The 14,841-nt window shown below is 41.6% G+C and overlaps 2 protein-coding genes across 3 annotated transcripts; both read left to right on the plus strand.

Moving 5' to 3' along the window:
- Positions 1 to 212: 212 nt before the first annotated feature.
- c17h3orf38 (chromosome 17 C3orf38 homolog) lies at positions 213 to 2,394 on the plus strand. Its single transcript, XM_061225920.1, has 3 exons — positions 213 to 586; positions 673 to 851; positions 1,420 to 2,394. The coding sequence occupies exons 1-3, from the start codon at positions 460 to 462 to the stop codon at positions 1,987 to 1,989; spliced, it is 876 nt and encodes a 291-aa protein (XP_061081904.1). The 5' UTR covers positions 213 to 459; the 3' UTR covers positions 1,990 to 2,394.
- A 1,969-nt stretch (positions 2,395 to 4,363) lies between these two features.
- LOC133116646 (AP-1 complex subunit sigma-2-like) lies at positions 4,364 to 10,083 on the plus strand. Of its 2 annotated transcripts, none has more exons than XM_061226464.1 (5): positions 4,364 to 4,486; positions 6,737 to 6,916; positions 7,587 to 7,695; positions 8,021 to 8,161; positions 9,252 to 10,083. In XM_061226464.1, exons 2-5 carry the CDS (start codon positions 6,738 to 6,740, stop codon positions 9,285 to 9,287), a joined length of 465 nt encoding a protein of 154 aa, XP_061082448.1. In that variant the 5' UTR covers positions 4,364 to 4,486; position 6,737; the 3' UTR covers positions 9,288 to 10,083. The 2 variants fall into 2 exon arrangements, with proteins under 2 accessions (XP_061082448.1, XP_061082449.1); XM_061226465.1 differs by having other exon boundaries at positions 8,024 to 8,161.
- The last annotated feature ends 4,758 nt before the right edge of the window (positions 10,084 to 14,841 follow it).

The raw sequence follows: 14,841 nt of genomic DNA on the forward strand, positions 1-14,841 counted from the left end.
CATTCTAGAAATCTCTATATACAAAACTCATGAAACTATGGGAGGAAACGATGGCCATTCAATCTTGATGTAATCAAGGTACCTCACCCAATTGCTCAGAGTCGGGTAATAAATTTAACGCCACCAATTCAACCTCCACATAGGAATAGATGGAAATGTTTAGACTGATAAAAGTTTATATTGCTATGCATTTATTTCCTCAAATTTTGCTGATGCTTAAATTAATACAAATCACAATAACCCCATTAAATGTAGTTTGAAGCCATTGACAGATTTGACGGCACAGTTACAAGGTTACCTCGAAGCTTTTATTTTGACAAGGAAGTTTAGACCGGAAGTTATGTTCAGGAAGTTTAATTGTTGCTTGCGTCACGGAGCACAGAAGGAAATGGCAATGGTTTCGGGGAAAGTGTGTGGATAAGTTTCGTTATTTTTCTGATTATTTACTCACATTGAAAAATGTCTGGTCTATCCAGAACGGAACAAGAGGGTTGCAGGAAAATGCTAGGCCGTCTGCAAGCTGCCGATTTAATTTCACTCTGTGATACAGTCACAAACAGGTTGATTGTGGTGGAAAGCGCAAGAGGTGAGACCGAACCCATGGCAACTGCGATTGTTTTATATATACATTTTTTCGTATGCGTAACTGCTGTTTTATATGTCTGTATTCAGAGGCAATGGACGCTATCCTCACATACAGTCAGAGTGCTGAAGAATTGCTGAAGCGAAGGAAGGTGCAGCGTGATGTTATATTTAAATACCTGGCCAGTGAGAACGTTGTCGTGCCTCCCAACGCCGAGAAGAATCAGCTTGTTAGGACAACCCTTCAGTTTTGGGGTTCAAATGTGATGGTAATTATATTGTATTATTTACACTTCTTCTATACGGAATGACCTCGTTAGAACGATTCATCATCAGCACCCCAGTCCGAACGTTAGGGTTGAAAATGAACTTGATTTACAGTATACTGGACACCCATTTTGAGTAGGGCAAAATGTTCTAACCTCTTTCTACTAATATTGACAAATCTTGTTAGTTGTAATGACACTAACATAATTCTTTGGAAATAGAAATAACATTTTAGACTTGGAAAATATATTTCAGTTTTGGGGTACTAATTCTCATATGAATAGCAATTATAATCAAATGTGTCAGTTTTTCTTAATGTAATCAAATTCATTTGAGCAAATGGCAAACTGACAGCCGTTATGAAGAAACTTACGGAAAGTTTTATTGAAAACAAATAAAGATTTGTTAATCCTATTCTCAATTTTTGAAGTTTAGTAAATAAAGGGGCTTTACATATCTTCATGCACAAAAGATTGACAAAACAAGTCGGTATAAGGAGGGATTGGATGACAGGTAGAAATCGGTATTAATTTACAAAAACAATAAAAGGCATCTATTCTTTTTTTTTAGGCCTCAACGACAGGGGACAACAAAAAGGATGTTCCGAGTGCCACAGAGGTGATCAGTGCGTGCGACGTCTACGCCCTCGGAAAGCAGTTCGGCCAGTGGTTCTACCAGCTGCTGAACACCCAGAACCCCACGCTGGGTCAAGCGCCGCAAGACTGGGGTCCCCAGCATTTCTGGGAGGACGCCCAGCTAACGTTTTCCTACAGCCGCGGCGTGCCGCAAACGGACCGGTTTCGGGGGGCCGAGCTCGTCAGCCAGCGTTTCCTGGCCCTCGTACGGGAGGAGAGGATCTTTTTCTGCCCCAACCTGGAGCCCCACGGGCTCATGTGCGACGCCTCGCCCCACGGGCCGGTGATGGTGGCGGTGGCCGGGACCGTCCACCGCGAGCGGGCCTGTCTGGGCATCTTCGAGCAGGCGTTCGGCCTCGTACGCTCCCCGCTGGACGCCAACAGCTGGAAGATCAAGACCAGCCACTTGAAAATTAGACGGCAGAGTGAAGTCGCTGGAGAGGAGGAGATGACCTCGCCGGCAGTGACGTACAACTCAGAGGAACTCCTGGCGCTGTGCGAATGAGCATTCTAATGCGCCTTTTGTAGTTTCATGTGGGTGGATCTACAAACGGGGGCAAACGGGGTGAAACGTGGGCACCTTGCGCAAATGGTTTTATGTTTATTCTCCTGGAATGGTGCTACGGAGGACATTTTTCTTTTTGGAAAACTTTTATATTTAAGAATGCATCATAAACCTCTTATTTCCTGATTTTACTTGGGGTTGATTTTATGCTTAGCGCAGTTCAAAAACTATGTAAAAAATGATTTTGCACCCTGTATATGCAATCACCGTGGCCTTGATGACATTTCTTGATGGCATACCGCAGGTGGGGACCTCAAGCGTAGTGTGTCTTGCTAAATTCACAATAGACTATTAATTCCCATATTGCAAAAGTGCGATGTGTCATTAAAGTCTGAATTTTGCATATAGGTGTGTATTATTTGTTTACATTTACATTTTAGTCATTTGGCAGAAGCTTTTAATCCAAGGCGACTTACAAGTGCATATGTTCTTCCACAAGTTAAAGCATCACATCCATAACTAGTAAAATACACATGAAGGGCTGTTCTAAACAGAAATACCGTCATCAGAAGTGCAATTATTTTTTTATTTTTTTGGGGGCCGACGAGGGATATCGGAAAGGGGGGGGAAATTAGGAGGGAGGACTAAGGTATAGTTTGAAAAGGTGTATTTTTAATCTGTTTCGAAATAGGGGGAGGGACTCTGCTGTCCTGACAGTGGTAGGCAAGTCATTCCACCACTGAGGAACCAGAACGGAAAACAGGTGTGAACGTGCAGCTCGACCGCCAGCTGCTCGTAGTGAGGGAACCATAAGGCGACCAGAGCTAGCAGTGGTCTTGCTGGGGAGTAGGGAGTGATTAAGGATTGTATGTAAGGTGGGGCAGTCCCCTTAGCAGCCTGAAATGTCAACACTAGGGACTTGAAGCAAATGTGTGCGGCAATAGGAAGCCAGTGGAGGCCAAAGAGGAGTAGGGTGACATTTGCAATCATTTGTGTAAATGCAAAGCAACAGGCTTTTGTTATCCTAAAGTTGTATTTATTAATCCGCTGAGTAATAATAAATTACTCCTTCCACAGTTTGAGCTATCAACTGGAAAATGTCCGATATTCCCATTAATTTCCAAGATATTTTCCAGGGAGAAAAATCGCATAGGAATTAATGGAGGAATTTCTATAGTGGTGACAGAATAATTTGTTGTTTAAACTGCCATTACTCTCACTTTTTACACTACATACATATATTATACATCAAAATGGTCATATACACTCACTCACAAATACCACTTTATTAGGTACACCTGTACACCAGCTTGTAAATTGAAATATTTAAACACCATAGTATTGGCAATAGTAGCAATAGATTTGCCGCAATCACACTCCGCATTTTCCTGAGGAAATGCACATCGCTAGTTGTTATTGTTATTATTTTTATTATTATTATTATTATTTGATACTCTTTCATTAATTCTGAATCGCAGGGAACCGCATGTTCTTTATGAGTTCTTGAAAATTTAGAAAATATTACGGCAGTGCAGTGTTTAGTGCCTGTTAAAATATTGTCTTTATGTCTCTGTCAGATCCGCGTAGCTAGTCTGACTTTCCAGTAGGGGTGGCCCAAATGCCATTTTTCACTTTCTTTGTCAGGACATTTTAGTCCTGTAATGTAATTCACGTTAGATTATGACCAGCAGGGGGTGCTATTTGATCTATATTTATATGTATACGATAAAACGTATGATGGTTATTATCTTTTATTTGCTTAAATTATCAACAGACCTCATCCTATATACCCACCTGAGGGTAATAAAATATTTTCTCATGTGACTTCGCTTCCGCTCGCCCTCGTGCTTGCAGTAAGCAGAACGGTTGAGTTCTGCAGGTACAATTGCTTGCTCTCTTAGTTTAGTTACTTGGGTCGCCACGTGCTGATTGGAGTCTAAATTGCCCATAGTGTGTGAGTGAATGGTGTGTGTGCCCTGCGATGGACTGGCGACCTGTCCAGGGTGTATTCCTGCCTTTTGCCCAATGTATGCTGGGATAGGCTCCAGCCCCCCCTGCGACCCTGTTCAGGATAAGCGGGTTAGGATACTGAATGAATGAATGGATGTTGTCAAAAGATATAGCTATAGTTATTTCGGTCTCATACCCTATTCCCGCTGTGTTATGACTGCCCCCGAGAAGAGGCGTGGCTATGGTGGTGACGCGTTGCCGGTCCGGTCTATCGAAACTGAAGAGTATAAATTCTGTTGGTTTTGCTATTGGCCAACTGGGTCATTATTCAGCCCGTTGTGGGCGGGGGTAACGGAATTCTTCAACCAATCAGAGCTCTATATATATCCTTATCCAATAAAACCTGTTTGCACAATCCTTTTGGGGGAAAACTCCGAAAAGAACACTGGAGGATATTTTAGCCAACTGGATACGCTTTTGCACAGTAAATTTGAACTTACTTTTTGAATTTACATGATTTGGTCATAGGAAACCCAAACAGGTTAAGGTAAGTAGGCTATTATAAAGCTTCGGAGTGAAAATTCATTTTCTTTTTAATATTGCTTAAGCGAAAACATGATCCTATCCGTTACTCATTGCATAGCAACAATAGTTAAACTTGGCAAACTTGCTAGCAAAGTTAACCAGTTAGCTTTGTAGGCTATTTAAGAGGTGAGCTTTTAAACAAACATTTTTGGGTTCTACTTGATTTATTTCTATAGCTACCTCATTCAGTACTACAACTGCATCAATTGTAATTGCCTAAAATATAACTTGGGCCTATGTCAACAAAGTTATAGGTTCGTTTTACTATTATCTTTCTTGAATATCATATGGTTTTGTCCAGCTGACCCCCGTGTCCTTTGGGACTTAAAACGCAGACATAGCTCAGGGTTTGAAGCAGGCTACAGTATCACCGTTGAAGAAGACTAAAAAATGTCTCAACTTGTGACCGGACACCGACAAAGAACTAAACATAAAATACCCCGTTGAGCATTAACTAGGCTATATACTACAATAGCAAGCGGATCTGCAAACACTAAAATAATTTACACCCAGTGAAGAACTAGGAAATAGTGCGAGAGACAGGGGTGGAGGAGCCGATGTGCAATCTGAAGAAGAGTGGCTGTGACCTTTGATGGTAGAAAAAGACAATATGCATCGGATGATCCTCACTGCTGTTCTAACCGCCTTGTGGCGCTCATACCACCCCAGAGGGAGCTGAACAGTCGACAGTCGCATTCGGAGTGGGTGGGTGAGTTGGGGGCTGAATTGTATTGCATTTGACTACATTTATTTAACAAACACTTTTATCCAAAGCGACGTAAATTATAATTTGTCCTTACGGAGGGTCGTTGGCACAACTAATAACACGGGTCAGATAAGGTAGCCTACAGTTTTCATAAAGTATCAGTTATCCATAGCCAGGAACATCATGTCTATTCACACGGTGAATATTGAATACGTCTGTAAAGTTATGTTAGACTAAGTCATAAGCTAGAAATTATTAACATTAAGATTAAGATACAAGTGCAACATGAAAGTGGTACTAGATTGGGGGGAAAACCCTGCAGGGGACTAGTGATCTGATTGATTGAACGGTATGCAGGTGTGGTCAAGAGGTTCAGCTGTTGTTCAGACCAAATGTCAGAATGGGGAAGAAATGTGATCTAAGTGACTTCGGAGCGATTGTTGGTGCCAGACAGGGTGGTTTGAGTATCCTAAAAACTGTGATTTTCACTCACAAACAGCAAAAAAAATTGTGCGAAAAACAAAAAACATCCAGTGAGCAGCAGTCCTGCGGGAAACAACGCCTTGTTAGAGAGAGGTCAGAGAAGGGCCAGACTAGTCAAAACTGATAGGAAGGTGACAGTAACCCAAATAACCATGCATTACAACAGTGATATAATTTCCTAATTTTCACGGAGGATGTTTCTTTCTGTGATGGTGCAGTGGGTAGCGGGTTGCATGTTCTCCCCGTGTTTGCGTGGGTTTCCTCCGGGTACTCTGGTTTCCTCCCACAGTGCAAAGACATTCAGGTTAGGCTGATTGGAGAGTCTAAATTGGCCATAGGTATGAGTGTGTGAGTGAATGGTGTGTGCGCCCTGCGATGGACTGGCGACCTGTCCAGGGTGTATTCCTGCCTTTCGCCCAATGTATGCTGGGATAGGCTCCAGCCCCCCTGCGACCCTGTTCAGGATAAGCGGGTTAGGATACTGAATGAATGAATGTTTCTTTCCATGCAGTTGAGAACAGAAAATGAAACTAACGCTCTGTTATAATGAGTTACTTGTTTTACGGTTACTGCAATAAAATGGAAACGTCAACATCTATATTATACTACTGTATTTACCGTATTTTACTATTGAAATATAACCATTGTTTGGAGGCATTACACTACCTACTTTTGTAGGCAGTTCTCAACTGCTTCAGCAGCTTGTAATCATTGAGTTCATGCCATAAAACAATAAGTTTTTCTAAAGGTTTTTAAAAACATATTCATAAAAAGACTACTATAAGTTATACTACTAACTTATAGTAGTCTTTTTATGAATACGTTTTTAAAAACCTTTAGAATATAGTTATCATAATAATATTTCATAAAGGATGTACATAGTGATTTATTGCTTGGTTTTAGTGTCATGATTTCTGTGTCAAATACTGACAGGAAGAAACAGGAATTCTGTTTCATATGATGTAATAAGATGGAAAGGAGTTCTGCCAAACCTGACTCCTGTCTCTCTGACTCCATTCCCAGAATGCAGTTCATGCTCCTGTTCAGTCGACAGGGGAAACTGAGACTGCAGAAATGGTACGTCCCGCTGTCGGACAAAGAGAAGAAGAAGGTCACCCGTGAGCTGATCCAGACGGTTCTGGCCCGCAAACCCAAGATGTGCAGCGTTCTGGAGTGGAGGGACCTGAAGATCATCTACAAGAGGTCAGTGCCATTCCCTCCCCAGTGAATATTCTTTCTGCAGGACGGTCAGGGAAACGGCCGCTACGTGGTCAGTGGAAATCTGGCTACATCTGATTGAAAAGTTGAAAAGGCAATAGCCAGGCTATATCTGGGTAAAACCTGTGCTCTTGTGGGGTTAACTCAACCTATATTTCCACCCCTATATGTCTGGATTACTGCATGCTGCCTCTGTCTGCTTTATGAACAACATGGACTGATAAATGAATGTGATCCATTTATCAGTCCGAAACCAACATTTTCTCAGGAGCAGAACAAAAAAAAAAAATTTTGAACCTTAACTGTAATTTCCAAAAATGATCATATTATTTATCATTCAGTTTCCTTTAACACAAAAATCTTACCTACTGTACCTTTAATTGTGAAACAAAGAATAGATGTTTAATACCGGCTTAATATTAGTGTGTTTATTGTGTTAATATTTAGTGTTGTTTTGATAGTGCCTTTATGATACTTGATGATTGTGCATGAAGTGCAATTATATTAACAGTGTTAATGTGATAAACCTTGTTCATATTCACTGTTCTAGAGCAAAAGTGTGCTTATATTGATACAGTTGGTGATAAAGCATGTTTATGCTCACATTATCTTGGTTATGCGTGTCTGTATTGAGAAACGCCTTATCTCAACCCAGATACGCCAGCTTGTATTTCTGCTGTGCCATCGAAGCGCAGGACAATGAACTCATTACTCTGGAGATCATCCACAGATACGTGGAGCTGCTGGATAAGTACTTTGGCAGTGTAAGTCATCCTCTCCTTCCCTGTATTCTGCCACCAGGAATATGTTGGCCTATGAGGTCAATAATAATAATAGGCAAAATTAATAGAAAGTTTTAAGTTTTAATGATGATGACGGTGTTCTCTAACATGTCATTGGAAGATTATAAAGTGTCACACATTTCCATGTGTAGGTTGAAATGTATTTTTTCTGTGTGAAATGAATGCTGGATAAGTGGATGGCTGGACCATTAGCTTGGCTCATGGTGGTATTTCTCTTCAGCACCTCCCGGTAATCCCCTGTAGACTGAGCCCTGTCTGTGTCGGCGTGGTCCTGCCGATTTCTTAGCAGGTGTGCGAGCTGGATATTATCTTTAACTTCGAGAAGGCGTACTTCATCCTGGACGAGTTTCTGCTCGGCGGCGAGGCGCAGGAAACCTCAAAGAAGAACGTCCTGAAGGCCATCGAGCAGGCCGACCTGCTGCAAGAGGTACAGCCCTGACGTCACGTCTCGCAGACTGTCCTCCAGAGAGACCTGCGCAACTTCAGCGTTTAAAAAAAATATATATGCGACATTGGCTCAGGCGGTAAGAGCAGTCGGAGGGTTGCCGGTTCAGTCCGACCCTGGGTGTGTCAGCAAGACGCCTAACCTCCAAATGCTCCTGATGAGCTGGTCGGTACCTTGCATGGCAGCCAATCGCCGTTGGTGTGTGTGTGTGTGTGTGTGTGAATGGGTGAATGAGAAGCATCAATTGTACAGCGCTTTGGATAAAGGTTCTATATAAATGCCAACCATTTACCATTTTGTCAATTTATTTATGCAGACCGTGTCCTAGCTACACTGCCACCCTAGTTGGTTGACGTCTTTGAAAAATGATGCCTCCAAAGCTGTCCCGTCTGGACTTTTTAAACTAGAAAACTTTATGATTTTATAATCGAGAACTCGCACTTTCATAGTGCAGAACCCAAGCAATGCTCTGTCCCCTGAAAAGTGCACCCCCGTTATTTCCACATGCAGTCCACTGAACAAACAATGGTGGTTCATCCAGTTTAACTCTATGAGCCTGTGGAATATTCTTTAGCTCCAGCTGTGTGTAATGCCAAGCTAATCACCAGATGAAGGACTTTGCATTCCAGCCACAGTACTGCAGTTTAATATATGTTGTAATTTGTCCTTTACTCTAACCTATTTAGTCGTTTGTTATTGACAATAGAGGTATGACAGGGAAGGTATGAGACGCAAAACATGAAGACTATAAGATGAAAGTAATCCTTTAAAATGAGTAGATTTTGTCTGTGTTCTGAGTAGAAGTCTGTGTTCTGAAGGCCTACTCTGGCAGGTCTGCTGTGTTATTTTCAGAAAGGAAAATGATGGCTTGGGGTTGTACTGATTGAATCTGCAGCAGTGGCACAGACCTGCACTGATTGGCGTTCCGAATTCAATATAAAAAATATTCAGCAATATTTATTATAAAAGTTGATAAATGGATCATTAAACATAGTGCCTTAACTGTAAGGATTTGATGGTGTGAAAAGACGGCTGTGTTTGCACTGACCTGAGCCCCTGTTCTCTTCCGCAGCCTCGACACGAGTACTTTAATGTGCCCGTGTACTGAACGACTGCTGCCACTACCCTGCTCAACAAGTGGAGCTCCGCCCTTCCTGTCAGCAGAGCCCCGCCCTTCCTGTGAGCAAAGCCCCGCCCCCTTCCTGTGAGCAGAGCCCCGCCCTCTGGCCCCACCCTTCCTGTGAGCAGAGCCCCGCCCCCTTCCTGTGAGCAGAGCCCCACCCTCTCGCTCCACCCATCATGTATGTAAAGCCTATCCCCTCATCCTATCGCATGTGGCCTCTCTGGTTTCGACACACCGCCCACTCACCTGTCTGCTTGGCCTTCGGTGATGGGCTCCATCTGCACTGTGATTTCATTATGTTTTACATTGTTATTCAATATAGGTTTGTATTATAGCACATGCAAATGGGCAATGGGGTGTTGGAGGTTGTGTTTTTATGTGCAAAACTGTGAAAATGCTAAAATTATTTCACAGAAAATGTCTTGATATACACTTGAGGTCCACAATTGTTCAAGTATAACGGCATACATAGTCACTCAATTTTAGAGGACCAAAAGTAATTGGACAGTTGGCTCTTCAGCTGCTTCTGATTAGACTGGTGTATTCAATATCTTCCTTGGTACAGGTATAAGGAAGCTTTCAGTATCTGGTCCTGATTCTAGGCTTTTCATTGCCTTTGGAGTCTGTTATTGCCGTTTGTCAGCATGAGTTCTACTGATGGAAGTCAGTCAGAATTAGAAACGATAGACGACATTGCTCAGGAGGTAAGAGCAGTCATCTGGCAGTCGGAGGGTTGCCAGTTCGATCCTGCCCTGGGTGTCCTTGAGCAAGATGCTCAACCCCCAAATGCTCTTGACGAGCTCCTTGCATGGCAGCCAACCGCCGTTGGTGTGTGAGTGTGTGTATGAATGGGTGCATGAGAAGCATTGTTTGTACAGCACTTTGGATAAAGGCGCTATATGAATGACAAACATCTACCGTTTACATACCCTCAGATTAAATGTGATAGTCTGCATTTTACCCTTCATTTCATTTCAAATGCAATGTGCTGGAGTACAGAGCCATGAGAACAGAAGTACCACTGTCCAAATACTTAGGGACATAATTGTTACCTCATTGTCCACCCCAGTTAGTTATTCATCATTTAGTTTGGTACTTATGCAAGAATAGAAGTTATGCTTGCATTTGAAAAAATAAATATAAATAGCCACTGGGTCAAGCTGTTAATTTTTCTAAACTGAACAGAACCAGGGTATTCCATTTTTTGCTGTTGTTATTCTGTTCTTAAACTTTACTCATCTAAAGTGACACTAAACATTCTAAAAGGCTGCACACTATGAATCTACAGGATTCTGTTCATGGTTTCATGTGTTGGGGAATTTAAAACAATACAACATTCAATAAATATATAGGTACACATTAGGTACACTTTGAAGCACTCTTTTCTAGCGGTTTGTGTTATTAATTTCAGTAGTTTTGGTTATTCTGTTTTTGTTTTACATCCATCCTACATTTGTTCCTGATTGCGCACAATATTTGAGGGATCACTTTGTATAAAAAAGCTGATTTAGATTTGTATGTTACAGTAAAACTTAGATATTGGATTTGATATACTAAAAGAAAATGTATTAATTATTGCCTTTGTGTTAGGGTTATTCTAGTATGTACAGTACTGTGAAGATCACATTCAGAGCATTAATTGTACACTGGATTTTTTAAATCACTACAATTGTCTTGAGCACTTTGACCATAGACTCTTTGTGTAGATTTGTTTAATGAAATATGAAGTGTTGAATAAATGGTAAACTTATCTTGTGTTTGCTTCCTTGTTTAAATGTTTTCTAATTCCATTCCCCTCAGATTTCTCTTACCTCTGCTGTCTACATGTGTGCGCATGTAACAGTGTGCATGCAGTATGTATCTTTGTGTTTATATTCTCAAAGGTGCTAAATGAACTCCGTACTAATTTTATTATATGAGGCCAATCATCTGCATAGACAGGATATGCAGACATCCAGTTCAAAAGCTGCCAAGATGGTTGCGCCTCTGCACCTTCTAGATTTGATAGAATGTTGGGGTGGATGGCAGTTTGTGGATTTGTGGATTCAAAATTTGGGAATAAAGAAAGTTTTTTTTTTTTCCAACAAAGTAGGCAAATTCTTGCGTTGTCTTCCTTTATCCGAGCTTAGAAAATGTACTGGAGTGAATTATATTAAAACATGAAAGCATATTTTCCTGCACATAATCTCACCCTCGCTGCTAAGGATTATTACACAGGGGATTTGCTTTGGGTCCTTGAACGATTCTTTAATGTCTGATCCTGAGGGCGATCGCCTGGACAGTGAATTTCACATTGTAAAGGAGGCTTAACGGGACAAGAACTCATTAGCATGGTATGTGACAGGACCCTCCACTCTAGTGCTTAATAAATAAAAACACCTGTGAGTTTATGTTGGTGACCTCTTGGTATGAAGGGAGCAACATTTTACACATTCTGACCTTTTCTCTATATTGTCATAGTTACAGTTGCTGTTCTTTGGTTAACATGTTCTCTTTCCCAGAGTCCGCTCTATAATCGCAGAAATATGGCAGAGTAATCTTAGGCACAGCTGGGTACAAATACTGGTGTTGCTGAGCAACGATTTAATTAATATTTTGCGATATTGTGTTTGTGTTTGTAGCCAACTTTCTCTCATTACAATTCCTCTGCATGTGAAATGTCCAAAATCTATTTCCCAGGACCTTTATTACTGGTTTGAAATTGAAACTTTGTATTACTTGTATGATTGTAAATCAGGCAAATATCGTGTAGGCTATACCATTACATCATACTATATTAATTATATTATCTGTGCAGATGTAGGCATATGCTGTTGAAATGCTTTATTGTGCTAATTACATGTATTTGGTAATGATGACAAATTATAAAGCACATTAGAAATGCCGCTCTGGGTCTGCTAAAAACCACCGACTCCGGAGCTTTGCAGTCACACTGATTCTACGGGTAAATTGCACAGGTGGCACAGGTAGAATGCAGGCGCGTGACCACTCAAAGGAAACACGGAACCCCTCACAGCCAATCATGTGCGTCTTCGCTGGGCTACTGGCCACAGTCCGCACCTGCACGGTCTGGAGTCATTAATATCATACCACGAGAATCTCCGTTACGTTCAAACCCTGTCAACTAGCGGGACGAATCTCCTGGAAACCTAACTTTCTTTCCAGTTCCCCTTGGAGTGAACAAATATAAAATTTGCACTATCAAACTAATTTCCTCCATAGCCAGTCGGCCTACTCCCTTGTAAACAATGTATTTGTTATGTATTTTGTAGGGTATCTATCCTGTTTGGACGACGGTGCAGTTAGAGCAATTCCGATGGCAGGCTGGAAATGTCGCGTCTATCTGCTTTTGTTCACGGCTCAAACAAAAAAACTGTACGGGCCCTGATTCAGTAAAATAAACTTTTCGTGGGCCTATGCTTGAATTCACCCTGTCTTGATGTTCCAGAAAGTAACATTATGTAGGCTCTAGTTTCTATCGACCCCATCAATTACATTTCCTTCCGAAAAACGAGCAGAGACACCTTCTGAAGGTAGGCCCTGCTTTTATTATGAACTCTGCTTTAGAAAGGTGTGTTAATTGCCTTTATTGCATGAATCGTTTTGGAGTGTCTCTACTTATGCATATCGCGTGCTCGTGATCATATTCAGCGACGCTGCAAATATTAACAGAGTAGGCCCGGGGTATTCAACGTCGGTCCGGGGGGACAACTGTGTATGGTGGTCTTCATTCCAACTACAATTGTAATCCCAAAAATGTAACAAGTTTGTATTTTTCTTGATTGGGTGCTTTTCATGTTTAGAGGGATTATTTATCCTCTTAAGCAACTGTCAGAAATAGCAATGGATGCCTATAAAAGTCCAACGTTTATGTTGTGCTTTATTGCAAACAACTCTTGCTCTGTCATTGAATTCTACCAAATACTTACTTTTAGTTCACCAATTAGGAGCCTATTGATTGACTGCAGTCTTTAACTTGATCTATTTTTAGGTAGTTTGCAATATACCGCAATAAGCACAATGTGAACATGGAACTTGTATTCTTCACGGCATGCATGGCTATTTTTAGCATAATGTGGCTTAAAAGGGTAAATAATCCCTCTAAAAATGAAAAGCACCTGATTAGCAGAAATAACAGCGTGTTACAATTCAGGGATTGCAATTGTGATTGGAATGAAAACCAGCATACACAGGGGTCATCCAGGACCGAAGTTGAATACCCCTGGTGCAGGCTACCACACCTTGCATTGGATGTTGTTTATTTTATCATTACATTATGGTGCCCACTCCATTGTTTTTTGACTGACTATAACTTGAGGTTAGTGGGCCTATACCTGCCACAGGTTCGCACAGCATCAGTAGGCTTATTGATAGCACATTCACACCTAATATGATGTGTGTGTGTGAGAGATCAATAGGCCTACTGATGTTGCATATATAGTATCTGTTGTTGACTCGAGTAAATGTTCCATCAATAGGCATAAAATAGAAACATGTAAGTTCTGTGCTTTGTGCTCCTTGTGTGCTGGTAACATGTGAGATATCATACCTGCGCTGACTTCCAGCCAGAATCAGGCCTTGCTATCTGGGTATTCTGAAGTATCCTGGACGCATGACTTCAGTGACTGTGAATGCGTCATTCGAGCTGTGGCGATCGGTTGTGCAGGTTGAACGTGGCGCGTGACTTCATATGACATGTCATTCAGCCAAGTGCTTTGTGTGTGCATAGCATACTACCATTTTCAACGTGTTTAATATTGCCGGCGTTCAGTCTGTGTTGTGTGCGTTTCTGAAACCCAACATCAGGCTGCTGACATCCGTTCAGCCTGTGTGGCACTCTAGCGCACCACATAAAGGGGTTTCTGTCCCGTTTTAATCCTGGTGCCAAAGATGGGCAAGTGTAGTTACCGAAGAAATCGCATGACAATTATGGCACTGTAGGGAAGAATACATTTCCTGCTTCAGTGTTCTTGGATGGCCACCTAACCCCTCAATTGTACTGAATGATCAAGGGGGGGGGGGGGTTAGGAAGCCCAAACTGAATGTTCAAGCAGGCTGTCAGTATGGGCTGCTTTGCTGACAATGACTGCTTGGTTTCCTTGATCACATCACATGCATACAAAATAATCTGCATTTGATCAAGGGGGTTTACTGTCTGCTTTGCTGACAATGACCATTTGGTTTCCGTGATCACATCACATGCATACAAAATAATGTGTATTCATCTGCCTGTCACCCAATCAGGGACAGGTTACCTGCATTTTACTTCAGGAGGTTTGGGGCAGAAAAGCTCATTCTTTTCTAACATGATTTTGTAATTGCTGCCTTGCTTTTACCCGGTATGCTTCATACTGTAATTAAAGACTATTTTTGCTATACTAATACATTGCTGTTAACCTGAATATCGGACTACAAGTTTTACTTCACAAAGGACCAAATTCCTACAGGCACTATACCAGGGGTCACCAACCTTTTTGAAACTGAGAGCTACTTCATGGGTACTGAGTCATACTAAGGGCTACCAGTTTGTTTTGTCACG

This window comes from Conger conger, chromosome 17 (genome assembly GCF_963514075.1).
Source record: "Conger conger chromosome 17, fConCon1.1, whole genome shotgun sequence".
NCBI classification, from domain to species: domain Eukaryota; kingdom Metazoa; phylum Chordata; class Actinopteri; order Anguilliformes; family Congridae; genus Conger; species Conger conger.